Source organism: Mesocricetus auratus, unplaced genomic scaffold (genome assembly GCF_017639785.1).
Source record: "Mesocricetus auratus isolate SY011 unplaced genomic scaffold, BCM_Maur_2.0 Super-Scaffold_100008, whole genome shotgun sequence".
Lineage (NCBI taxonomy): Eukaryota > Metazoa > Chordata > Mammalia > Rodentia > Cricetidae > Mesocricetus > Mesocricetus auratus.
In genome coordinates, this window is record NW_024429192.1 from 81,050,868 (window position 1) to 81,077,901 (window position 27,034).

Consider the following 27,034-nt stretch of genomic DNA (forward strand, 5'->3'; position numbering starts at 1 on the left):
CTTGTAAATAGAGAGTAGAAGAGCTTTCCCAAGCAGCGTGTGCGTGTGGCTCACACAGACCTGACACCACGAGGAGAAGCCTTAGAGGGAGCGCGGAAGGACTCAGGTAAGCAAGCCATCTCGGTTCCGCTCGGGGGTCCCAGACAGGGTCAGGCAACCCGGGCCAGCAAGGACTCATGGGAGAGTGCAGCGCAGGCTAGGCAGGCTTGGGATCAGTCTTGCCTCTGCCACGCCCACGGGGTCTGGCTGGGGCTCTCTGGCATCAGTTTTCTTGCCCGTGAAATGGACTCGCTGTGAGCCTTCTAGGAAGCGCATGAGTCTGTAGGAGTCTGGTGCTTTTTCCTTCTTTCACAGGCGGGGAGGGGTCATTTCAGGGCGTCTCACTTCCACCTTCTTTCCCCAGGTCTTTTTTTCTGCTCATTCTTATTTCCTCTGCTGTGTGACCTTGGGTAAATGTCTTCACCTCTCTGGACCTCATCCCAGTGGCAAAGGGAAGACACAGGAGGCTTCCTGGGGGAGGAGTGATGCTGGGACTTAGAGGAGAAGGAGCACAAAGGGAGTGAAGATGAGAAAATCCCCCTGGGGGGTCTTCTCCAGGAGGGGGGGAATCTTTGTGAACCACACGGACAAAAAGACTGGGCAGAGTGGGCATGCCTGGAATTCCGGCACTGAGGGGGAGGCAGGAGAACGAGAAATTCAAGAGCAGTCTGGGCCATGTACCAAAGAAGGAAGGAAAGAGGGAGGGAGGGGAAGGGAGAAGAAAGAGGAAAGGAGAGATAAAGAGAGGAAACAGGACATAGGATGAAGAAGCTGGGCTTTGAGGGATAGGCTGGGGTGGGGGATGGGCCCCCACGCCGGGTCCCTGCAAGTCAGAGCTCACAGGATCACAGGAGGGAACAGAGTCAGCACTCCGTGGTAGAAACAAGGCTGGGTGTTCCCGGAGGTGTTTCAGCCCGTCCCCTCCAAACCCTGCCATCCGCACCCACAGCAGCCCCACAGCAGCCGGTAATGAAGAGTTATTTCCAGCTAAAATGCCCTTGGAGCTGGGCCAGGCAGCTCCTGGATCCCGAGCCAACCTCCAGCAGCTCCCGCAAGCCCTTGCTGCCCGATCTCGGGAGTGGTATCCACCACACCAGGCCAGGTCCACTATTGTGGCCGAGATCGTGACACAAGGGGACAACTCTCTGGTTGCCAGGCCAGCAGTCTTGGGGGCGAGGGGGGGCAGAGGAGCAGTGGAAGGACAGATGTGGGGGGCTGAGGAGGGATGGACATTTGTCCTGCTGCACTGTGTGACTTGGACAAGCTCCTTCAAGAAACTGGACCGCCTCCTGTGATAGCTCACTTCCCAATGGCAAGATGCAGATCCCAGCAAAGGATGTCACACCACCTCCCTGCCCAGCCCTCTCCCCCTCCTCCACACCGAGCCTGCAGTATGTGGAGCGCATGGCAGGCAGCATATCCATGACCCCCAGGACAGTCCCCTCCTCTGCTGCATCCTTCCTTCCTTCCTTTCTTCATCCCTCCCTTTCTTTGTTTTTATTTTTAAATTCTTTTTCTTCCTGTTCCTTTGTTTTATTTTTATTTCTTGTTCTTTTTATTTGTTTGCTCTTTTTGAGACAAGGCTAGCCCAGAACTCACTGGATAGCCCAAACTGTCCTCAAGTTCCTGATTCTCCTGCCTGCACCTCCCCAGCTACTGAAATTAAGAGAGTGTGATAGCATTCCTTGATAAATGCATACACAGCACTGTGGGATTGTGCAGTGTCCTCACAGCCTATGACACAATGCTTCATAAGTCAAATCTGAGTGGATTTCATGGGGAAACTGCTTCTTTTTTAATATGTGTATGTGTGTTTTGGCTGCATGTATGTTTGTGCACCATGCATGTACCTGGTGCCCTTGGATACACTGGGGCTTGACTTACAGCTGGTTGAACCACCCACCATGTGGATGCTGGGAATCAAATCCAGGTCCTCTGGAAGGAGTAGCCAGTGTTCTAACCACCTTGCTATCTATCCAGTCCTTCGCAAGCTGAGTTTTAATACCCTACCAGCTCTGCCCCAGTGTTGGGGCCTGAAACTGGAGCTTTGTGTAAACTAGGCAAGCATTATGCCTTTATGATTTTTGCAGGGCTGGGGACTAAACCCACAAGCTCTTACACAATAAGCAAACACTCCGCCTTTGAGCCACACCCCCCAGTCCTTCTTACTCGGGGATTCTAGGTAGGGATTTTGTTGCGGGGCCACACTGAACCTATGGTTTCTACCCAGGAGACCTTGGGAATCTGTCCATGGTGCTGGAGTAAAGGACAAGTCACACAGGAGTTGATCCTTAGGTCCCAGCCAACAGTTCCAGCAGGTCCCTAGGCAAATCTGCAGGGGACGCTCTGCCAGAGGTCAGGTTTTGATGCCTTGGACTTGACCCAGCCAAAAGGAGCCCAGAAACCTCAAGTTCTTGTGTTACGGTGAGGGTAAGTATGGTTAATGTGTCCCAGGGATGTACCACTGTAACTGATTATAATCTCCACCATCCCCCAAGTGGAGCCCTGGCTTCCCTTTTACTAGCTGTCCTCTTGTTATCTATGAAAGGGCTCCCTGGGCACCGTGGTCCCTGAGAACAAGAGCAGGTGTCAATATGAAGGCCACACCCACACTGGCTCACTGTGGCCATAGCAATGGCCCTCCCTCTCTCCCCATGTCCTGGGCAGGCCTCCTACACAGGCTTCTGGCTGCTTCTGAGTTGATGGGAAAGATCCTAATGGCTTTAAGCTAATAAGTTGGGAATAAATTAGGTTTATGTCCACAGAAAACAGATGGCAAAGGACGGACTTGAAAGAGCCTTGGGGTGGTGATAGGGGATAGCCTTGGACTCTTTCTCTCTTTTTAATTTTTAAAATTGCATTTACTTGTTGTGGGAGGGCACACTTGCAGAGGTCAAAAGACAACTTGCAGGAACAGCATCCTCACATCTGCAATTGCTTTCTCTCTCTCTCTCTCTCTCTCTCTCTCTCTCTCTCTCTCTCTCTCTCTCTCCCTCCCTTCTTTCTTCCTTCATTTTTTGACAGTTTCGACATTTAGCCAAGGTTAACCTTGAACTTGCCATCTCCCTGCCTCAACCCTTTAAGTGCAGGGATGACAGGCATGAGTCTTTGAATTTCATTAAACATAAGATGGACCAGAGGCTGTGGAATGGGGAGGGGGTGTTGACAGCTGAGAAAAGAAATGAAACAGGCTGTGAGAACCCATCGCTACTCATTTCACTTTCATTTATGCTTAAATTTTTCATGATAAAATTAGCTAAGGGAGTAGCTCAATGGATAGTCACTTGCCGGCAAGTCTGGTGTCCTGTGTTCAATCCCAGAACCCATATAGTGGAAGGAGAAATTAAAGAAGAAAGGATGGAGGGATGGAGAACCTGGATGCATGTGTGTGTGTGTGTGTGTGTGTGTGTGTGTGATGTAACCCAGACTGAGACTAAGTTCTGGCCATGGACCATGTCCTTTAACTTCTGAGCAGACTGCCTACACCTCCTAAGTGCTGGGGTTGTAGGTGTACACCATCATACTTGTGTGGGCCGTATGCATGTGTGTTGTATGTACATGTGAGTGCAAGTGTGTGCACCTGTGTGTGTGGAGGCCATAGGAGGATGGCAGGTGTCCTGCTCTGTCACTCTCAGTCTTACTCCCTTGAGACAGAGTCTTGGATGGGCAGCCAGCAAGCCCCAGCCCTCCTCCTGTCTCCATCACCACCTCCGCAGGGCTGGGTTACAGGAGTGCCTGGCTGTTTACATGGGTGTCTGTGAATCCAAATTCAGATCCTCATGCTTGGGCAGCAAGGGCTCTTTTCTACCGAGTCATCTCTCCAACCTGCTTGCTGGGTATTTTTGTTTTGTTTAGACAGGTATCAGGAAGCCCAGGCTGGTCTCAAACTCCATATGTAGCCAAGGATGACCTTAAACTCTTCATCCTCCTGCTTCCACCCCTGGAGTGCCAAGATGACAGATACACATCACCAGGCAGGACCAACACTTCTGCTGCACATTTTGACAAATGCTCACAATGCACAAGACGCGTGTTACCAGTGCACAGAGCACTGCCTCCTCCTTCCCCCATAGCTCCCTCCAGCCGCCCCTCCCCCCTCAGAAGGTAGCTAGCCCTTTTGTCTGTTCTAGGAATTCACAGAAATGGGGCCACATGGTGTGTTCCCTTGTGTCTGTCTGTTCGCTCCAGTAACTCATGCGAGGCTCACACAGGTGCAGGGCACGAGGAATTCTTAACTTTACATTCTGAGTGGGCACCACACGTGGGCGTGCTGCGGGCTTCTATCCATCTCCCATTCGTAACACATGGCCTGTCTCCAGTTTACTACTATGAATAAAATGTACAGTTGTCCCTTGGTATCTGCAAGGGATTCTATATAAAACCCTTCTGGTGCCAGAACCCAAGGTGGCTTGTTAATCATGCTGTGTTTTGCATAGAACTTATGCATTTACTTTTTTTCTTTTCCTTTCTCTCTCTCTCTCTCTCTCTCTCTCTCTCTCTCTCTCTCTCTCTCTCTCTCTCTCTCTCTCTCTCTCTCTCTCCCTTGTAGAAGACAAATGTCTCATGTAGCTCAGGCTGGCCTCAAAGTTGCTATGTAAGGATGACTTAACCTTCTGTCCCTCCTGCCTCCCAAGTGTTAGAACCGCAGGTGCACACCATCATACCCCATTTCATGACACACTGAGGATTGAACTCATGGATTCACACATGCTAAGCAAGTATTCAACTAACTTAATGACATCACCAGCCATATTACATTTAATCAAAGTTTTTTTTCTTTTCCTTTTAGTAGCTATGTAGATAATCATATGATGTTCTCCCCTTCCCATAGGTTAGTGATGAACCACTGAGCGTGTGGCTCAGTGGTAGAGCACCTGCCTAGCATACGTGAAGCCGTGAGTTCTACCCTCAGCGCACACACATGCTCACACACACTGAGTGGGGAGTTAGAGAAATGGCCCAGTGGTTAGGAACATTAGTTGTTCTTGCAGAGGATTCAAGTTTGGTTCCCAGCAGCCACGTCAAGCTGCTCACAACCACCTGTAACTCCAGTTTCACTAGATCTGACACTCTCATCTGGCTTCCCAGGGCATCTATATTCATGTGCATGTACACACACACACACACACACACACACACCTTTAAAAAATCTTATGGCTGGAAAGATGGCTCAGCAGTTAAGAGCACTTGTACTTGCAGAGGACCCTGAATTCAATCCCCATCACCCATGTGGTGAGTCACAACTATAACTCCAGTTTCAGGGGACCTGGACCTGATGACCTCTTCTGACCTCCTTGGGCAGTAGGTACGCACCAATGTACATATATATATATACATATGCAGACAAACACAGGGATAAAATTTAAAAAATCTTTAGAGAGACCACCCTGCCACTTGCAATGCATCATATTCCTGTTTTCTGAAATTCCCTCAATTCTTGTAACTGTTTAGAATTTTTCTTTTTGCTACTATTCAAAGATGAAATTACTCTTGTTTTCTTAGGGTAATCTTCATCGGGTTGAAGGATCTCTCTCTCTCTCTCTCTCTCATGCTTTTACATAACATTGGGATTCCATCACCTTTAAAACTTTGATGGGATTTTTTATTATTATGAGAAGCCATCAAAGAAGCCCAGTGCATGAAGCATAGAAGTAAGAATTTTTTATGACACTCCTCTCTATCCACTCCAGGCCTTGTTCTATGTAAGTTGCTTACTTTTGGGGTGTGTGTGTGTTTGTGTGTGTGTGTGTGTGTGTGTGTTGATGAGCCATCTTGTCGACCCCATCATATTTGTTGAGATAGATCTTTCACTGAACCTGGAGTTAGACGATTTGGCTAGAATGTCTGGAGAACTAGCCCCAAGAACTCTCTTTTCTCTGCCTCCCTAACATTGGGATTGCAGGTATATGTCACCATTCTTTATGTAGGCTCTGGGGACTTTAACTCGGGTCCTCATGCTTACACAGCAAGTACTTTGCTGGCTGAGCCTTCTCCCCAGCCCCTAAGTTCCTTTCTCTTCTGATGGCAGGTTTCTGCTCATTTATCACTTCCCAGAAAATCATTTTACTGACTCCTCTGGTTTTTCTATACAGAGAGAGTGGAAGTTATCTTTTGGAATCTGTCCCACTTCCTATTTCTGTGTCACTTAACACTCTCACACTGCTGGCTTCCCATATTATTCTAAATCCTTTCTAACCATGTGCATATCTTGGAGACTTAAGAGTTCTCTGTAGGGCTTACACATGATTCCGCTGATTTTCTTGGGTTTCTCAATGTATCATTCACATTGTTTCCTGCTGGGAGGCATATGACGCCTGCATCTTCTTCAAGTACGTGGCCACCTGCAGTGCTTGCTGTTGTCACCAGCATCTTAGGATGTAAAGCCTTTCTATATTTAGAACTAATTCCTTGGGTTAGATTTTCTCGACCAAAGAGTAGGCATGTTTTTTAGGTCAATGTACTTTCCAGAAGAGTTATTACAATTGACACTTGAACTAGCAAGGGGACTATTTATTGACTTAATTTGCACATCTGGGGATGGTACCCAGACCCTTATTCTAGGCAGGTGCTCTACCACTGAGCCTCACCCCAGCCCCTCACTGGGGGATTCTAGGCAGGTGCTCTACCACTGAGTCACACTCCCAGCCCCTCACTGGGGGATTCTAGGCAGGTGCTCTACCACTGAGTCACATACTCCACTCTCTGATTACCTTTCATTTTAAGACAGATTCTCACTCAGTTGTTCAGGCTGGCTTCCAGTTCACTCTACAACCTATCTAGTATTAACTTTTGATCCTCCTGCTTCATCCTCTCAGGAAGACCAGGATGTCAAAGTCTAGCTCTGTTTTTGTCTCCTCCATTGGCAAAATGTCTCCCCAAGCTCTAACTGCTTCTTGGCCTTGACTGATTTCATTTTGTGACCCACCTCTTCTTTTTCCTTCTCTCTCTTTTACTCTCCCTCCTCTTCCTCCCTCTCTCCCTCCTTTGGTTCCCTATATATTGCCTTTGTGGGGAAGGGGATAAGGGGAGAATCTCTACCTGGGACTCATAGTAATCTTGTCTCAGCCTCAGCCTCCGGAGGGCAGGGACTGCACCACACCAGCTCCCCTCCCATCTTGACTTGAGTGTGATGAGCTTTCCCAGCCTCTACACTGTTTTCTTGCTGTTCTGCTTGTCTAAAATACCCTGACCACAAACCTAGCACATTCCCCTAGGGCCCTTTCCATCAGTCTCTCAAGTATCTCAGCTCAGATGCCATTTTCCCAGAGTGGTCTTTTTAGCCACCTAGACAACTGCTGGTCTCCCAGAGTCACAATCGGTAGCCCACTCCATCACTCTGTCTTATCACATCTAGGGAGTTTGATGGAACATGATACCTGTCTATCACTAGAATTTCTTTTTGTGGAGGAACACTACTTGGAAGTTTCTCATACTCAGGACAACAGGAGTAACTTCCTGTATTCCGGGATGCCCTTGCAAAGCTTTGTTTTAATTGTGGGGGCCTAAGGTGGGGTAGGGCTTCATGTAGCCCAAGCTGACCCTTGAACTTCAGATCCTCCTGTCACCATATCCCAAGTGCTAGGATAACAGACATGCGCCATAGTTGAGCTGTATCCACACCCCTAAAGACTTAGGACATGTGAAACCTTGGGGTGTTTATCATTCACTGGAACCTCCATCAGGCCATCTTCTGTGGCTTGCAGAGCTGCAAAGGAAGGCCAGGGGACACATGCTGTCCTTGTGTGTGTATACATGACTCAGTTGAGCCAGTTGTGTGTGGTGACGCACTCCTGCCATCCCAGCACTCTAGAAGCTGAGGCACAAGGCTCTTGAGTTCCAGGCCAACCTGGACAGCAAAAGGAAAAGCTACAAAAAAAAACCTTTTGAGGGAGGCTGGCAAAATGACAAGAAAGACCCCAGCCTGGGGCAGAACCAGTCAGGCTTCCAGGATGAAATGGGGATGCAGGCAAGAGGAGGGGCATCCAAGAACTGTGTCTCTGATCCCCACAGACAGGTCCCAGGCTGTAACGACTTAGGACACTGTTCCCACTAATTCCTGACCTCATCTGTACTGGCCACCATGGGGCATATGGCCTGGGCCGGGGTCACAACAGACCCTTCTGCAGCGATCAGCGCAGGTCCCTGGTCTACTTCAGAAATAGCAACCTTAAGCTCCAGGAGACTAAGCCTGGCACGAAAGTTGAAAGGGTTGGGTAGTGAAGAAGGACATCTAGGAGACCAAACCCACCCTATGTGCTAGGCTGTCAGACATGGGGTGTAGAGAAGGAAGCAGAGGCAAGTGCGGCGGCGTGAGTGGGTAGGGGGCAGTGCTTCCGCTAGAGGCCATGGTGCGGGACAGGGATGGGTCCGTGTTCTCTCTCTCTGTCTCTGTCTCTCTGTCTCTGTCTCTCTCTGTCTCTGTCTCTTTGTCTCTCTGTCTCTGTGTGTGTGTGTGTGTGTGTGTGTGTGTGTGTGTGTGTGTGTGTGTTGGGATAGGGAAGGAAGGCTGGGCAGAGAGAGGCGGGGCGCGTGCAAAGGCTGTGGGAGGGGCCTCGAAGGGCGGGGGAATATGGGAAGTGATGGGGCGGAGCTAGCAGGTGGGGGACAGGTCCTATACGAAGCCTGGAGGTGGGACCAGGTAGGTGTGACAAAGTGGGCCCAGAGGACTGGAGTGGAGCCTATGGGAATAGTAAGGGTGGGGCTAGGCAAATGAAGTCGAAAGGTGGAACCAGGCAGGAATCAAGGGAGGTGAGGAGGGAGGGGGGAGAAAGGGTGTGGAAAGAATATGGAGTTGGGCCGGGCGTTGGTGGCGCACGCCTTTAATCCCAGCACTCGGAGGCAGAGGCAGGCGGATCACTGTGAGTTCGAGACCAGCCTGGTCTACCGAGCGAGTTCCAGGACAGCCTCCAAAGCCCCAGAGAAACCCTGTCTCGAAAAACGAAAAAAAAAAAAAGAATATGGAGTTGGGGCTAGGTTGGCGGGCACAGAGGAAGGCAGGGAAAGGGACCGGGATCTGTAGTCTGGATTGGGGCCGGCCAAGGGCACAGAAAGAACAAGAAGGAAGACAGCAAAGAGAAGTAGGGGCATAAGTGTGGGCAGTTCAGAGGCGGGGCCAAGGGCGGAGTCATGTAGAGTGGGTGGAGCATAGTTAAAGAAAATGGGGCGGGGAATATGGGAAGGACAGGATAGGGCTAGGGGAGTAGTGAATAGGAGGGAAAGTGGGGGTTAGGGACGGAGTCATACGGAGTGGGTGGAGCGCGGACAGGGAGGCTGGGAGGGGCGTCTGGATGGTGGTAGGCTCCTCTGCAGAAAGGACTTGGGCGGAGCCATGTGGAGTGTGATGGGGCGGGGGGGCGGGGAAATCACAAGAATGGGGCGGGGCGTCGGTGGTGGAAAGCATTACTGGAGGCGGGACTTGGGCGGAGCCATGTGGTGGGTGGATCTGTGTGGGCGGGGCCATGCGGACGGGCGGGGCGCGGGCCGGGCTTGCTCGCTGCAGCTGCTGCCCCCCCCCCAGCACGCGCTCACGGACCCGGGCCCGCGGACCGGGACACCCAGGAGGACGCCCGCCGCGCCCGGCCCAAGCCTCGAGGAGCGGGGCACAGCACGCAGGGTCCGGGCGCGGGCGGCGGGCAGCCACCGAGAATCCCAGCCTGGGGCCGGCCGAGGTGAGTGTCGCCACGGAGGTGGCGGGGAGACGCCGGCGGGGACCTGTCGGAGCCTTTGTCTGCGGCGCGCGGCCCCAGTCGCGCCGCCTCCCCTTCCTCCCTCCCAGGCGCCGGATCCCTGCCGCACTCCTTGTCCTGGGAAGAGGGGTTCTCTTGCCCAGTGCCAGACCCCCTGCATCCCAGTTGGGAGCGCAGGACTCAGGCTCTAGAAGGAGCACAAACGCGGGTGGCCTTGGCCGAGCCGGGTCATGGCAATACCTCTCCCTTGGTCACACCCCAGGGGTCCTTGCACCTGAAGTTCCCTCCAGACCCACCTCCTTCCTTCTATCCTTTCCGTAAGGCAGTCAGTCCACTTCTAGTTCTTGGGAAAGGTTATGGTAGAGGCGGGGCCTGGGCACTGGGTCACGACCTTTGAGTTGCCCCATAGATTTCTCCTTTACTGGGGGCCCTGTGGGCCCGGGGTCCAACTTTGGTTTTGTTGGGGCTGCCCGTGGAAGAAACATCAGGGTCTGCTAGTATTGGGACTGTGCAGGAACCTAAAGCGTGGAGGGAGGTGGGCCCAGGCTGCCCCTCCGCCCTGCGGGCATCCCAGGCCTTGATCAGTCTGTGGCAATGATGTTACATTCATCTATTCCCTGACTCTCAAAGAGGAGTTGCCCCAAGAGACTAAAATCCCAGGATCCCATATCGGGGAGTGGAGCCTTAGGATGCTCAGGGAAACTCCCTAAACAACGTCTACACACGGGACAGGGGCATCCAAGGGCATTAATAAGCAGGACTTGGGTCTGAAGCCAGAAGTTCAAGGCGCCTGATGAGGTTGAGCAGGTTGGCTTTCCAAGTCAAATTCAGTTTCCCTGTCCCTTCTTCTGTCTTCAGGTGTGAGACAAGAGCTTGGGAGGCAATCCCTACAGCAACTGGGAGGGGCCAATAGTGGACAGCCAGGTCAGAGGCCAGTTAAAGCTGTCTGGCTGTGGGTTTGGCTTTTCTCCTCCTTTTTGGTCACCTCTTCTGCAGACTGGCACCGTGTTCCCAGTTTTACCGGACTGCTGAGAGCTAGGAGCCCTCTTTGACCCACAAAGTGCTAAGGTTCAGTTTATATCAGTAGTGTGAGCAGCTAAGCTTTTCCTACCAACCGCCCAGTCCCTCTCTGGTGAGGTACTCTGTCACTCCCCAGGTGAGTGAACTGGTGCCTAGGATGGTCTGAAGGCTAAAGAAATGACCTGTGTCATCTCTGATGCTTTTGTGACGGGGGGGGGGGGCAAGTCAGTAGAGAAGAGCTTCCTTTTCCATGTCTATCTACATGCCCTTAAAATTTAATTAAAGTGACTATAGAAAGAGGGAAGATCGAGACCCTGGATGTTAAATGTGGAGCTGGAGAGGAGAGAGACGTGGGGACAGTGTGGGTGGCAGCTGCCCGCCACGCTGACTGAGCCAGAGCAAGCAGCCTGGCAGGGTGCCGAACACATCCGACTTCCCGGATGGTGTGGCTTCAGTCAGGCAGAGACCTCTCATGCTGGCCCGCTAGTCTGGGAGACTGCATCATGGCAGCCCCTACTGAACAGGAGCCAGGCTTTTTGGAACTTGGGTGTCCTCCAGTACTGAACTTCTATCCGGGTGGATTCATGGATGTTGTGAATGGTATCCCAACAGTGTCCCCTTACCCAGCCCCTCCTGTTTAAGGAGAGAGGGTTGGTGGGCAAGTCTGACTTCTAACTCTAAGCCTTCACTAAGCCACCCCTTTGGAGATCAAGCAAGTGTATGCCAAGTGACAGACAGGGCCAGGCTTGTATCCAGCACCACTGCCACTCAAGCCCAGGCCAGCTATGCCCTAAGCCCTTCTAAGTCTCCCAATTCCAGATGCTGCTACTAGGAACAGAGCGGCTGGAGAGGGACTTTTAGGAGAGCCTTGAGCCTGGAGGAGAGGTTCATCTGGCTTCCAAGCTCCCCGAAGAAGTTCCCAGCCTCTCGCCATTATTACTAGTCCACCTTTGGGCCAGCCACCAGGATAGGCAGAGTTCCTTGAACTTAAGTATGCTTCAGGCTCCAAAGAAACCCCTGACACTAACACAACTCTGTTGCAAGTTAGAGAATGGACATATTCAGGAGGATTTGGTAACTGGTGGAAAGAACCCACCTTGGGCTCTGGGAAAGAGGTAAACTGAGGCAGAGAGTTGCAGAAATGACCTGGTAAAGAAATGAAAACATGTGGATATGGCACGGGGCATGCTGGTGGCATGGACCCAGGAAAAACTGATGTAGTTCTGAAAGGTGGGGTCCCTAAGGGGTGGGGGCCTCGGATCCTTCTGTGGCTTCTCTCATGTGTGCTTCCTGAAAATGAGAAGCTGTCTCTGCCCCTGATCCGGGTTCAGAGCTGCGATGTTCCTATCTCTCTGTATGTCTCATGCTCTAGGAATAGTATTATGCATCTTTTTATTTTCATCAGTGTTTTTAAAATTCATGGTAAAAGTCAGTGAGGGGAAAAGGTAGACACACCATGCACACAGGGTTACCTATGTACTGGGGCTTTTCCCAGCCATGGGTTCCCTTTCCTCCAAAGATAAGGACTGGCAGTCTGAACTGCAGCAAAAAACGCTGAGGCAAGAATGAGAACAGTGGGTGTGGTTTACTCAGTGGTAGAGTACCTGCCTAAAACTTCTCAGTGAGGGACTGGGGTGTGGCTCAATGGTAGAGCACCTGCCTAGAATCCCCCAGTGAGGGGCTGGAGTGTGGCTCAGTGGTAGAGCACCAGCCTAGAATCCCCTTGAGGAGCTGTAGGCATGGTTCAGTGTCTCAGAAAGACATCATCACACAAACATGGGTTGGATTCTGGACTCTACTACTTTCTGCTCATGAAAGCAGAGCGGGCATTATTCACCCTGCATGGCTCACTTCTGGTGGCTGGCTAAGGAATGTGTAGCAGCACCTTCCTCTCAGAGGCAAAGGATAAGTGAGACAGTTGTCAGTCTAGGTTGGCAAACAGTCTCCATAATGTCACCGTTGTTTCTGATTGCTCACTGTGTCCTGGCATTCTAACTCCGTTTACTTTCCACTCCATCTATATATGTCTCCTTTGCCCAGTGTTGTCTCCTGCATGAAGGCCACCTAGCTGCTCTCGGGGCAAAGACCTCTGAACTGGGTTCCTGGGCTGTAGCCTCTGCTCTTCCCACCCGGTTTCCACAGCAACAGGCAAGGTCACATCACCTCACTGCTGAGCTTGTATCCTTCATGATGAAACATCAAAGGAGAAACAGGGCTGGAGAGATGTCTCAGCAGTTAGGAGCGCATACTGTTCTGGCAGAGGAACCAAGTTTGGTTCCCAATACCCAAGTCAGGTGGCTCACTATTGCTCATGATTCCAGGTCTAAGGGGGATCTGGACCATTTGCATTCCTCAGGAACCAACACTCATGTACATAGGCACACATATAATTCAAAATAATAAGATAGCTTTCAAAATATATTTTTAAAAGGATGGGAGTAACAAAGACTTATGTGTTAGGACATTCCTGTAGTACCAGCTCTGGGAAGCTGAAGTATGAGGATCACAAGCTCTAGGCCAGCCTGGGCTACAAAACAAAACCCTATCTCTCAAAACAAAGCAGATATAGCTCAGTGATAGAGCACCTGCCTAGAATCTCCCTGTGAGGGGCTGGGAGTGTGGCTCAGTGGTAGAGCACCTTCCTGGAATCCCCCAGTGAGGGGCTGGGGTGTGGCTCAGTGGTACAGCACTTGCATAGCATGTATGAGTCTCTGAGCTTCATCCCCAGTTTGACACAATATATCCAGACAAATAAACAAATGGGTGGGGAATGGATGGCCCTCAGGTATGCAGCTTGTTGACTTAGCTGTGGGAGCATGGTGTCCCTCCCCCTCACCGCTTTTCCTCTCCTCACAGAGTAACCTGCCATGGGCTCCATTGGAAGCCAGCGCCTCAAGGAGCCCTGCATGGCAGCCTCATCTGGCCAGAGTGTGGTGACAAGCTTCAGCTTTGACAACTTCCAGCTGGAAACAACAGCAGAGGGTGCTCAGGATCCAAGTGTCCGAGTCAGGGGTGTCCCCGCTTTCACAGACTCTGGTGAGTAAGTGATACTGTCTGCCTCAGGGCCATGACTGGCCACATGGCCTCCGGTCAGTCTTTGGGGCACAGAGCCTCAGGTTGTAATGGAGACTCAATCAGGATGAGTTAGGTGGCTAGGGTGACAATTACGCCCCAGCTCTGCACTGTGTCATGTGACCTCTGCTAGGGGCCATCCACAGCAGTGACAGGCCATGGCTGCGGAGTTTCTCATTTGTTCTTCAAAGCAAACTTCCTAGTTGCAGGGAATGAGGCAGGCTTGGTGTGAAGTTCAAATAGCTGCCTCTCAATTCCATTGTGTGATCTGGGACAAGGACCTAAGCATCCCTGAGCCTGTTTCCCCAAAGTAAGAGTTGTCCCAACCTACTGTGCAATTGGATCTGCAGAGCAGGTCTGGAGTGGGACGGGTTCGGGTCCCTCACCTGCTTGGGGACTTTATGCATGTTTGAGGAACAGTGCCTGGTGTGGTCCTCAACGCAGCTGCAGCAAAATTCAGTGCCCCTGGGAACTTGGGAGCTACCTGTGAGGTAGCATCTGTGTGGATGGTTGTTTGCAGAAGATCTGCTTCTGGCTTGGAAATGTTCTTGGCCCCTTTGCCCCTATGTGGTGGAGTTCTGCTGGCTGAGCCCCGTGTTGGGTTACGAAGAATACCTATTCCTGTGCAGAGGGATGGAATCACTTCAGTGCCAGCCCCCAAGGATGACAATAAACATGGTGGGGGAAGGGCCCTGACAGGGCTATGGGTGCATGGCTTGGCCATAGCATCCACTTGAACTGTGAAGGCTGTAGTTACAGTGCCCTTGGTGTTGGAGGCTACGCAGTTCCCCCCCCCCCAGCTCCTTAAAGCTTATTTATATACATACTAAGTAAAGTCGTGGCAGGGTCACACCACCACTAAGCATAGCACAGTCTGTCTTTGGGCTCCTGAAACTATACTGTAAGCCCATTCCTCAGAAATTACTGCTGGATGCTGACAATTTTTCCAGGTCCTGTGACCACGATACAGCTAGCAATTTGGAGCACATCAAAAAAAGGAAGGAAGTAAAGGAAGAAGGGAGGGAGGGAGAAAAGAAGGGAAGGAAGAAAGAGAAAAAGAAAGACAGAAAGAAGGAAGGAAAGGAAAAAGAAAGGAAGGAAGAAGGGAGGGAGGGAGGGAGGAGAAAAAGAGAGAGAAAGAAGGAAGAAAAGGAAGAAAGAAAGGGAGAAGGAAAGAGGGAAGGAGAGAAGAAAAACATTTATTTATTTGTCTGTTTGTTAGCTGTCTTGTAGGGTGGAGAGCACACATGTGTCGTGCAGGTCAGAGGACAACTTGCAGGAATAGGTTCTGTCCCCCACCACAAGGTCCTCAGAAGGTCACTCCACTATTGGGTCAAGCTTGCCATTTCCATGGCTGTGGCTAGGGTGGTTGTGATGGTGGGTAGTGCTGTGACAACACACAGCAGGTACAGTGACAGCCCTCATGGTGACCACAGTGACTGGGTTAGTTACTTGTCTCATTGCTGTGACAAAATGCCCGACAAAGGGAACTTAAAGGGAGGGGAAGGTTGTTGTAGTTCACAGTTTGAAAGATATGGTCCATCGTGGTGGAGAAGGTGTGGCAACAGGATGGAGCTGGTTGGTCACTTCGCATCTGTAGTCAGGAAGCAGAGGGAGATGAGAACTCATTTAGCTCACTCTCCTTTTCATTGGTCCAGGATCCCAGCATGGCCTGATGCTGCCCGCATTCAGGGCGGGTTTTCCCACCTCATTTAACCCAATCTACTCACTCGAAGACATGACCAGAGATCTTTTTCCATCATGAGTCTAAACCCTGTCTATTTGACAATGCAGAGTGGCTATCACTGGGCCAACTGACTCTCACTGGGAAATGGTTCAATGAGTGAAACACTTGCCAAGCAAGTGTGAGGACCCGAGTTCAAATCCCAGAACTCATATAAAAATCCTGGGCACAGTAGTGCATATCTGTAATTCCAGACTGCTGGATTAAAGACTTGTGCCCCCACGGCTGGCTAAAATTTAAATTAAAAAAAATTTAAGGGACTGGAGAGATGGCTCAGAGGTTAAGAGTTCTTTCTGTTCTTCCAGAGGACCCAAGTTTAGTTCCCAGCACCCACATCAGGTGGGTCACAACTGCTTGTAGCTTTAACATTAGGAAATGGGCTGCCCTCTGCTTCTGTGGGCACCTGCACGCGCGCGAGCGCGCGCATGTGTGCATACACGTGCGTGTGTGCATGCGTGCACGTGTGTGTGTGCATGTGTATGTGCATGCGCGCGTACTGAAAAACAGACTGGTTATCACTGTGGCTGTGGTGTCTGTGGCCTTGAAGTTAGTAATGCAGATGGCCACGGCGACGTGAACTGTGGTGGCGGTAGATGGCGGCCCTGGTGCAGTGGCCACAGCCTGAGTGTGCTCACTGGAGTCTCTGCTGGTGTCTCCCCACTTAGCCGTAGAGGAGCCTGTGCCAGATGACCGCTACCATGCCATCTACTTTGCCATGCTGCTGGCTGGCGTGGGTTTCCTACTGCCATACAACAGCTTTATCACCGATGTGGACTACCTTCACCACAAGTACCCAGGTGGGTTCCTCTGCCATCCACACTGCCCCTGGAGGCCGCTCAGGACCCTCTGCCTGTACCAGGGCCTTCTGGGAATCCCAGGGGGCAGCATCCTCTTGGAGAGAGTAGAGAGAATGACTGGTGTGGGTTTTGGGGACAGCAGGGAACTGTGCCACCCTGGGTAGATAAATAACTGTGCCATGGCCTTTATTTGGGGAGCTTAGTAATTTCTTTTCTTGTGGCTGTGGTGAAAGGCCTGGCAAAGCCATTGAAGAGAGAGGGGGCTTATTCTGACTCTTGGTTTGCTGGTTACGGTCTGCCCTGAGAGGGAAGGCATGGAAGGCGTGGTGGAGAGTGAGAGGCTGGCTGGTCACACGGCAGTCACACTCAGAAGCAGAGAGTGAGCTGCAAGTGACTCCCCTATAAAATCTCACGACCCTTCCCTGGTGACTCACTTCCTCCAGTGAAGCACCACCTCCTAAAGGTTCCACAGCCTTCTCAAACAGCTGGGGACCAAGTGTTCCAGCATGTGAACCCATGGGGATGTTAAACCTAGGCAGGGAGTAAAGGTGGGTTATGGACCTCTGTAAAGGTGCAGGCTAAGTTAGCCAGGGGCCAACATGGCAGGTCGAGGGACAATTGTCAAGTATATGAATCTTAGCTCCACTGACCATTGCTGAGTGGCCTCAGGGTAGCCCCTGATTCCCTCTGAGCAGTGAAGAGCCTTTGCAGGGGTGAGTGCAGAGGCTGGAAGTCCCTCTGAGTTGCTTTTGCTCTTGTATCCAGGGACCTCCATTGTGTTCGACATGAGCCTCACCTATATCTTGGTGGCACTGGCTGCTGTTCTTCTAAACAACGTTGTGGTGGAGAGGTTGAACCTGCACACTAGGATCACCACAGGTATTCAGAGTCACCCTGTGTTGTCCCCTCCCGGAGGCTCCAAGCTCTTCCTGCGAGCTTCTAGCCCATGGCACCTGCCCATGCAGCTTCCTAGCTTTGTCCGTGAAACACATGCTTTGTGGTTGGAAGTCACCATCAGGCAACATCAGTACAATAGCAAGCACCCTCACAGGCACTTGTGGCCCCACATTACATCCTTAGGTCCCTACATAAGCCCTCCCCTTTGTCCGTCCCTCTGTGCAGTGGTCTTCAGCTTCAAGACTCAGCTCCGATGACTCCTCCTCCAGGAAGCCCCCAGAATTTCCCTGTAGAATCTCTTAGCATCTTCTTCTTCTTCTTCTTCTTCTTCTTCTTCTTCTTCTTCTTCTTCTTCTTCTTCTTCTTCTTCTTCTTCTCCTTCTCCTTCTCCTTCTCCTTCTCCTTCTCCTTCTCCTTCTCCTTCTCCTTCTCCTCCTCCTCCTCCTCCTCCTCCTCCTCCTCCTCCTCCTCCTCCTCCTCCTCCTCCTCCTCCTCCTCCTCCTCCTCCTCCTCCTCCTCCTCCTCCTCCTCCTCCTCCTTCTTCTTCTTCTTCTTCTTCTTCTTCTTCTTCTTTCTTCTTCTCTTCCTCCTCCTCCTCGTTTTCTTTTGTTTTTTGTTTTTTGAGACAGGGTTTCTCTGTGTAGCCTTGGCTGTCCTGGAACTAGCTCTGTAGACCAGGCTGGCCTTGAACTCACAGAGATCCACCTGCCTCTGCCTTCTGAGAAGTAGGATTAAAGGCGGGTGCCACCACGGCCAGGCTCTCCCGGACTCTTCTACCTGCCTTATATTCTAGGGGACAGGTAGCCACAGTATTTGAGGCCTACCTCTCTAGAAAATGGGGTGAGGGAGGACCCCACCTGGCGCTCACCATGCCCCTCATGACTTCTCTGCCCTCTGCAGGCTACCTCCTTGCCTTGGGTCCCTTGCTCTTCATCAGCATATGTGATGTGTGGCTTCAGCTTTTCTCGCACGATCAGGCTTATGCCATCAACCTGGCCGCCGTGGGCACTGTGGCCTTTGGATGCACAGGTAGGGAGTGTGGCCAGGATGCACCAGGAAGGCTGATCCCAAGTGCTTTGTGGCCCTGAAAGGTGAGTCAGCCCAGTTGCTGGCCACATGTCTATAGACACACCAGAGCACACATACACACCACACACGTGTACACAAACCCTCGTGTGCACCAAGGCAACTCTCATGTGGCACAGGTTTGGACTGCAGGCTCCTGGTTCTCATGAACTCGGGATCATCCTGCTGCCACCTCCTTCATGCTAGACTTATAAGCTGCACCCCACACTCGGATTACACAGTGCTAGGTGTGGAGCCAGGCATCATGGATGCTAGGCAAACTCTGTGCTAACTAAAGTGCACCACCAGCTCACTCCCGTTGTTTTAAAATTGAGACAGGGTCTCAAGCAATTCAGGCTGGCTTTGAACTTCTAATCTTGCTACCTCCAGCTCCCCAGTGTTGACATTACATGTGTGCATCCACACATTCAGCTCTCCCTTGCTTTTCTGCATGGTCCAGGCCCCTCAGAAATGGGGCAGAAGGGGTGTTCCATACAGCCACTCAGGGATTGAGGGTGACAGCCCCATTTCAACCAATAGATAGCCTTGACTGTCACTGCTGTCTCCTCCAGCAAGGGGCATGTGTCATCTCTACTCCCATCAGGACTTGTCAGTGACCTGGAGTCCCAGGGGAAGGAAAGTGGCTGCTCTGTGTATGCTATGTTGAGGGTAACACTTTCCTTCCTGTGTTGCTGTATGGCTGTTAACCCTCATCGCCGCTCTGGTGTTAGCCTCTGAGCACTTACCCTCCAGTGCTAACATAGCACAGGAGGTCCATACTGCCTCTGTGTCGGCCAGTGACAAATGATATCTGATCACTTCTCCCCTCTCTCTTAAGTGCAGCAATCTAGCTTCTATGGCTACACGGGATTACTGCCCAAGAGGTACACGCAGGGGGTGATGACTGGAGAGAGTGAGTATTGAGACCCTCCCAAGGGGGCACCAGTCTGAGAACCCTATTGGGCATGCCCTGGTTCGGGAGGTGGGCCAGAAAGCTCTACACATGCTGAATTGGGGTGGTGACTATCGATGGTGAGGGATGGATCACTGGGTGGGAGGGATACACGTGCACACCTGTGCGTGCCAGGTTTCTAGAGTGGGGAATCCTTTGGAGTGGGACAGTCACAGTTCCAGTGCGCATGCAGGTGGGTATATTTGCGTGCCCGTGGTGTGACTTTTCCTGGGGAAATGTAATCAGATGTCTGTTCATCCAAGATAGGGCACCATTGGTACTCCAAAAAAATTAAAAAAAAGAAAAGGTTCCACCATTCTAGCTTTGCCGCACCTCTGAGTTTCTTAGGACTGACGTGCAGGAACATGGATGACTCAGAGACGGCTAAAGCACTGAGAAGCCCACCCCAGCCCCGGTGATAACTGGGAAGACTGTGTTCCTTGACTCCTGGCGCAGCTTGCAGGCAGTTCTGCTGGTGGGAGAGTCTCCCTTTCCCAGCAATTGTTGCTGCTTGCATAACCTTGAGGAGGGCCCTTGAGAATCTTGTATCCTGAGTCTTTTGATCCTTCCTCCTTTTTGTTTTTAGAAATTTGCGTGTGTACTCAGGACCAAGTCTTCCTCAGATCCCCCCATCTACCACCACCAGCCACCCTCACTCATCACTGTTACCTAAGCCCTTTCGTCTGCCGAGCCATATCCCAGATTCACCTTTCTGACAGCACCCTTGCACAAGCCTGGCATTCACCCAGTTCCCAGATCCCAGGGCTCTGGCCATACCATCCAGGCAGACTCTGAGCGTGCCCCGTCCCACCCTCTATTCCTGAGCGTGCCCCGTCCCACCCTCTTCCGTAGCTAGTCACAATCCAGCAAGAAGCGGGGCCAGCCGTCCCCACCCTCGGGCTGCTCTCCACATCTCCTCTTTGGCAGCCTCTGTAGGCTTCTTCTGCTGTGTATTGCACCACACCACCTGCCGCTGACTTCTGGAAGGTGGCCAGCACACATATGGCTTTGCAAGCCAGCAGATATTTTTTGTTGTTAAGAGAGGACCTCATGTAGCCCAGGCTAACTTCCAACTATATGGCTGAGGATGACCTTGAACTTCTGATCCTCCTGTTTCCAACTCCCAAGTGTGGGGATTCCAGACATGTGCCACCACACTCTCTTTACCCAGGGCTGAAAGCTGAACCCAGGATGTCACACATGTTTAGCAAGCACTGTACCAACTGAGCCACATTCCTAACCCAAACCGGTAGGTTTTGTGGTGGAATTGGTGAGGCCATCAGGATGGTGCTGATGTACCGATTTGGGGCTGTAATGCAGTAGCCAAGAACCCCTCGAAACAGACTTGCTCAGAGCCCTGCCCATCTTCATCATGGCAGACGTGCCTAGTCCTGACCCACACTGCTCTGCAGCAGTCCTGCCTGCCTTGACCCCGGCGCCCTCCTCCAGCTGGCCCTTGGTCTGTGGTGGTGGTGGGGGCACCTCTCAATATTTCACACACACTCGTGACTCTTACTCACTGGAGTGCTCAATCTCGGTCTGTGTGCCTGGCTCTCCTGTACTGCAGACCCCCTGGCTTAACCGTCCCCTCCCAGGGAAGGCAGCTCTGATCCTTCTCTGGACACGCCCTCTGCTACAGGGCACACACTGTACCACTGTTGTGTGTTTCTGTGTCTTGACATGGCCTCTCTCCATGAAGCCTAGAAAGGCAGGGCCTTGTGTCCTCCCTGTGGAGGACCTCAGGGCAGGACTCCCAGCAAAAGTTCAACGACACTGCCCATGGTGTGTGAGATGCTGGAGTCGGGAGGGGGCTGGTGGGAGCAGCAGCAGTCCTGGGGGACAGGCTGGGTGGATAGACGGGCAGTAAGTCTAGAAGTGGGGCTGGTGAGATCAGACTCACTGCGCTGGGGACCGGAGACAAGGATGGCGCAAGGGGCTGTGGGTAGTTGGGGGAGAGCTTGGAGAGACGTTGGAGCCTTGGACAGGATGGAACTGCTGGAGTTCAGCAAAGTAACATGGGGCTGGGAGAAGCTGGCTTGAACGGGGGAGGGAGCGGGCCTTGCGGGATGGACTGGTACTGTGCATTGGGATTGGAGCAGTGGGCGGATGGAGTGGGTAGCACTGGTGGTGGACGGGATGGGGTAGGGGTGGGACAAGAGACTGGGTGGGGGTGACATGGGGAGAGAGGCATCGGGACGGCTCAGTTGTCACTGCCTCCTCTCCAGGCACGGCAGGGGTGATGACTTCCCTGAGTCGGATCCTCACTAAACTGCTGCTACCAGATGAGCGGGCCAGCACCATCATCTTCTTCCTGGTGTCTGCCGGCCTGGAGCTGCTGTGCTTCCTGCTGCACCTGCTGGTGCGGCGCAGCCGCTTTGTGCGCTACTACACCACGCGGCCTCGCGACAGCCGCCCGGTCCGAGCTGGTTATCGCGTGCACCATGACGTCGCATCAGGAGACATCCACTTCGTAAGTGCGCTGGCCTGGCCTGGCCTCCCACGCAGGTGCCTGAAAGAGCTCCTCGCCGGCTCTGTCCTTGGTCCCTTGATCTCGGGCTGCAGGCCTGCTTCCATACCTGAGACATTCCATTGTGTGGCACCACGGGTAGACGGCGACCCTCCACCAGCTGTGGCCTGAGGTTCTCCTCAGCTTCGGTGGCCCAGCTGCTAGGAAACCCTGTTAGGACAGCAGGAGGTGACGGTTTTCCAGCTGTAGCCAGGGTGAAGAGCCTAGGGCGTGTGGTAGATCCCCAGAACCTAGTGGAGGAGAACCCCAGGGTCGTGAAAGTGGGCTCCAAGGGAGTCAGGTAAATGGAAGGCAGGGGAATCCTGTGATAAACTCCCTTCCACCACAGCTCAGAGGACCCCAGCACAGACCACTTCTCCAAGAGTGGCCTCAATACCAACTCCTTTAGTAGCTATAGCCTAGGTGAGTCAATTCAATACCAACTCCTTTAGTAGCTATAGCCTAGGTGAGTCAGTTCACCGTTCTAGAAAGCTAGAGTGCCCTCTGATGGCTACATACTGCATACCACCTCTGCCCCCACCCACCTGAGGGCTAAGAGGAAGCTGCGGCCGGTGACTGCTTGCTGGGTGGTGGGAAACAGGGCAGGTAAACATTGTCCCTTGATAAGGAAGCGCACGCAGTAGGTGCTAACTGAATGTCTGGCTGACTTCTGCTCCACCGTTAGCCATGGGTACCTAGCCCATGACTCCCATCATGCCTTTCTACCCAGGAGCACCAAACTCCATCCCTGCCCAGCAGCAGGTCCCCGAAGGACAGCCCGGCCCATGAGGTGACCCACAGCAACAGTGGGGCCTACATGCGTTTTGATGTGCCTCGGCCACGGGTCAAACGGAGCTGGCCCACCTTCAGGGGTAAGTGTGAGGCCTGTGGGGTCTGATGGCATGTCTGGCTGCCGCCCAGGCTGGAGACGGCAGGGGCCCCATGAGCGTCACCTCTGGCATGCCTCGCTCCCCCAGCCCTGCTGTTGCACCGGTATGTTGTGGCGCGGGTCATCTGGGCTGACATGCTGTCCATCGCGGTTACCTACTTTATCACACTGTGCCTGTTCCCTGGCCTGGAGTCTGAGATCCGCCACTGTGTGCTGGGCGAGTGGCTGCCCATTCTGGTCATGGCCGTGTTCAACCTGTCAGACTTCGTGGGAAAGGTGAGACACAGGGTGACCTTGGGGGGCCCCAGGAAGGCTCTGGTCTTTCTGGAACAACCCCAGGCTGAGGGTACATGTGAGTTCCAGTTGGGGAGGGTGGAAACCTAACCCTGTCCTGTCCAGTGTAGCCCCTGCCTGGTCTCTGTGGCATCAACTGCATCTCAGGCTAGGATCAGTCCCAGTTCTCCTGCCTCCTGGTCACTAGTGAATCCCTCTGGAGATGGCATAGGCACGGGCTGCCAGCTGGGCAGCACATCTGTCACACAAGTACATGGGATTGGTGGCCAGGGTTAGAGTGGGACCCAGGCACTCTGCAGCTCAGATGAGCCATGTCTCTGTGGCCAGTTTTTCTTCTACTGTGTTGTATGGAGCATGAAAGATGGAACCCAGGGCCTTACCCTTGTCAGGCAAGCAAGCCATGCCCCCACACCCCTCAGAAGTGCTCTAGAATCCCCCAGTGAGGGGCTAGGGACATGGCTCAGTGGTAGAGTTTATGCCTAGCGTATTCTCATCCTCCTTGGCCAGCACTGAAGAGGAAAAAAATGTGTATGTGATTTGGTGGGCCTTGCAGAGGGAACTGGATGGAGCCACAAGTACTTGGGACAGGGTGTAGTTTGAGTGGGGAGACAGGCTCCTGGCCAGGTGGGTGACCCTCACTCCCTGCTCTCTGCAGATCCTGGCGGCCCTACCGGTGGACTGGAGGGGCACTCATCTGCTTGCCTGCTCTTGCCTGCGCGTGGTTTTCATCCCCCTCTTCATCCTGTGTGTCTACCCCAGTGGCATGCCTGCCCTCCGCCACCCTGCCTGGCCCTGTGTCTTCTCACTGCTCATGGGCATCAGCAATGGCTACTTTGGCAGTGTGCCCATGATCCTGGCAGCGGGTAAAGTGAGCCCCAAGCAGCGGGAGCTGGCAGGTAAGACTTGCTGGCCTCAGGGACAATTAGAGCTCCCTCTGAATAGCCTAGTGACCTTCTAGCAAGGAAACTGAGATCTGGAGAAGTCAAGGGCAGCCAGTGAGTGAGAAAATGTATATTGTCCCAAGAGATAAGTGACAAGGAAGTTGTAGGTATGAGGACATCTGTAATTCCTTTATTTCATTCATTCATTCATTCAACTGCTATGTGGGGAGCCTGTATGTCTGGTACTCTCCTAGGCAGTGGGGACATGACACTGCCCACATGTGCAGGGTTATGGTCCTAAGATGGAGATAGCCAATAAACAGCGAGATAACAACCAGATGTGGTGTGTTTCACGGTGGTAAGTCCTAGGGCTTAAGTTAAGTTTCAGAAGTGGAAAGCCAGGCAATGGTGGTGCACACCTTTAATCCCAGCACTTGGGAGGCAGAGGCAGGTGAATCTCTGTGAGTTCGAGGACAGCCTGGTCTACAAGAGCTAGTTCCAGAACAACCTCCAGAGGCACAGAGAAACCCTGTCTCGAAAAAAAAAGTTTGAGAACTGGGGACAGACACAGGGATTTGGGGGCTGTGATGTAAAGAGAACAATTTTGCAAGGTGTCCTCTTACTGAGGAGGTGGCTTTTGAGCAAAATCCTGGAGGGAGACAGGTATAGGAAGCTGCCAGGAACGGCATCCAAGCAGAGGGAGCCCTGTGTGCAAACGTCCTGAGGCACGGCTCTGTGAGGAGAGTACCTGCCTGGGATGGATGGGGTAGGAACCGACAGGGATGAGAAGGTTATTCCAAAGCTCCTGCAGTGTTCCAGGCCTGAGGACAAGCTTGTGTGGAGGTGGGGGAGGGACTGGTGTTAGAACCGGTTTCAGTGGTTCACAGGGTTAGCTGATGGATTGAGAGATGGGGCCTAAGAGAGTCAAGGGGTACTCCCAGTTTGGGGGCCTACTGTTGAAAGCCAGGCTGGTATTGCCATGGATGGATAGGGAAGTGAAGGAAGGAGTATCCAGGTCAGATGTGGGGATATACTGAATTGTCCTCAAGGAGGAGGCAGGGGGTGAGAGATAAAAATGGAAAGCAGAAGCCAGGCCTGATGATGCAGGCCTGTCATCTAGCTACTTAGGGGGCTAAGGCAGGAGGATTCCTGATTTGAGGTGAGAACCGATTTCAAAATAAAAAAATAAAAATAAAGAGGCCAGGAAATGTGGCTCAGTGATAGAGCACCTGCCTAGAATCCCCAGTGAGGGGCTGGGGTGTGGCTCAGTGGTAGAGTACCTGCCTAGAATCCCCCAGTGAGGGGCTGGGGTGTGGCTCAGTGGTAGATAATTGGCTTAGCTTGTGAAAGGCTACACATTCTATCTCTAAGACTGGAAAGAGAAAGGGGGAAGAGAGGGAGAGAGGGAAAAGAGGAAGAAAATAAGGAAGGAAAGAGAAGTAGGCAAGGTCTGAGACTCCAGTGAGATCACTCCTAAAAGACCCAAAAATTCAACAGTGGGTTTCTAGGGGAGGAATCACAGGCTCTTGGACAGTGACAGTTGTCACCATATTGCACATCCAAGAAGCCATGGCCACAGAGATTGCCTAGCATAGTGTGGCCTCAGCTCCCATGGCTGTTCTTCGGCCCCTGCTCAGGTCTCTCTTGCCCACAGGAAACACCATGACTGTGTCCTATATGTCGGGGCTGACCCTGGGCTCCGCTGTGGCCTACTGCACCTACAGCCTCACCCGTGACGCCCACAGCAGCTGCTTCCAAACGGCCACCGCCAACAACTCCATTCCTGTTGGCCCCTGAGCCAGGCCCACCTGACCCTGCCCACTGCCCAGGGAGGGCTGCTCAGGCCAGCCACCCCAAGGCCTGAGGGCCCTCCCCACCCCTGCCTCAGTGCCTGTGGGGTCCTGGCAGCCTCCTAAGCCACTAATGCCACCTCGCCACTTCGCTCCAGTTGCCCACTGCGCCGGAGCGTGTCTTCATCACCCGGGGCGCTGCCTACCCCTGTGTCCTGTGTATGGTCAGACACTTGCCCTTCTCTCTATGTCCAGAGGCCCAACCTTTGTCACATCAGCATGATGGGGTCATTCAGACTCAAAGCCACCCAGAACGGCTGACCACCAGTCTGAGCGACTCTCTTCCCTATGACCCCACTATGGTCTTTAATGTGGTTTTCACTTATTGGGTAGGTAACACATCCTCATGAGTATTAGGAGTCCCCAGTGCCATTCTGTCCCCTTCTTCCCCTTCTTAGACACCACACACACACACACAGCATTACGACTGGAAAACTCACTCCTGGGACTACACAGGCCTCCCATAGTCATAGCTACAGAGCTGACCTGGGTACACCCACCTGAGGTGGAGGAGTTCCACCACGCACCCCTCTAGAGCACAGGTTAAGGGCCATGGTTAACAAGGAAGTCCCCCATTCCCTCCTCAGCTCCACTCAAGCACTCAAGCTATCCATAATGCAGGGACAGCTAAGAACCACGCCTGCCCTAGGCCACCCTGACCCTGCCCATTGACTTCAAACAGTGACATGATGCACTTGAAACCCTGGCAAGTGGCAGCAAGCTGGGGAGTGGGGTCACTGGGTGGCGGGGTTGGTGATGGGGCCTCCGGCCAAATACGGCTTTTGCTGAGCCAGGACACTTGCCTCTCCATACACTCTGACCCCAGCTGTGACCACCCTGTACCAATCCCTGCTGTGTCCCGTCTACCTGTGTGTCCTCTGACTACCGCACTGGCCATTAAAGATGGCAGAGACTGCCCACCGCTGTCTCTTGTGAGGTGTTTGTGGGTGGGGTGGTGGGAACTGAGCCACTGGGGAGGGTGGGGAGATTAAAACAGGGTCCTGGTGGGTTAAGTCTTCTCCACAATGCTGAGCAGCCCCACCTGCCCGGAGCTGTTTTTAGAGCTGATGGTTGGTCAGGAGCCTGCTCTTGTGCCTAGTGCTGAGCATCTGTGGCTTGCACTGGCCTTGGTGACCATTGGCTCCGTGAGAATGGGAGGTGGATGCAGCTGGCACACTGGAAGGGGTGTGGCTTGGTCCAGGCGCTATCCGCCTGGGGCCGAGAGGCAGGTTACTCTGTGTGTGTGACATGCACATGGTGTACATGTGTGTGTGTACAGAGGCCAGAGAAGGACATCCAATGTCCACTGTCACATCCCTCTTCCTCACCTACCTACCGTCTC

The 27,034-nt window shown here is 52.7% G+C and overlaps 1 protein-coding gene across 3 annotated transcripts; it reads left to right on the plus strand.

Annotated features, from left to right (window-relative positions):
- Positions 1-26,612, plus strand: Slc29a4 (solute carrier family 29 member 4). 3 transcript variants are annotated; one of them, XM_040751281.1, is made up of 12 exons: positions 1-106; positions 2,270-2,469; positions 13,602-13,781; positions 16,227-16,358; positions 17,124-17,237; positions 18,156-18,284; positions 19,159-19,233; positions 21,498-21,742; positions 22,509-22,650; positions 22,756-22,943; positions 23,617-23,857; positions 25,497-26,612. In XM_040751281.1, the coding sequence occupies exons 3-12, from the start codon at positions 13,613-13,615 to the stop codon at positions 25,637-25,639; spliced, it is 1,578 nt and encodes a 525-aa protein (XP_040607215.1). In that variant the 5' UTR covers positions 1-106; positions 2,270-2,469; positions 13,602-13,612; the 3' UTR covers positions 25,640-26,612. The 3 variants fall into 3 exon arrangements, with proteins under 3 accessions (XP_040607215.1, XP_040607216.1, XP_005080019.1); XM_040751282.1 differs by lacking the exon at positions 2,270-2,469 and having other exon boundaries at positions 10-106; XM_005079962.4 differs by lacking the exons at positions 1-106; positions 2,270-2,469 and adding an exon at positions 9,527-9,707.
- The last annotated feature ends 422 nt before the right edge of the window (positions 26,613-27,034 follow it).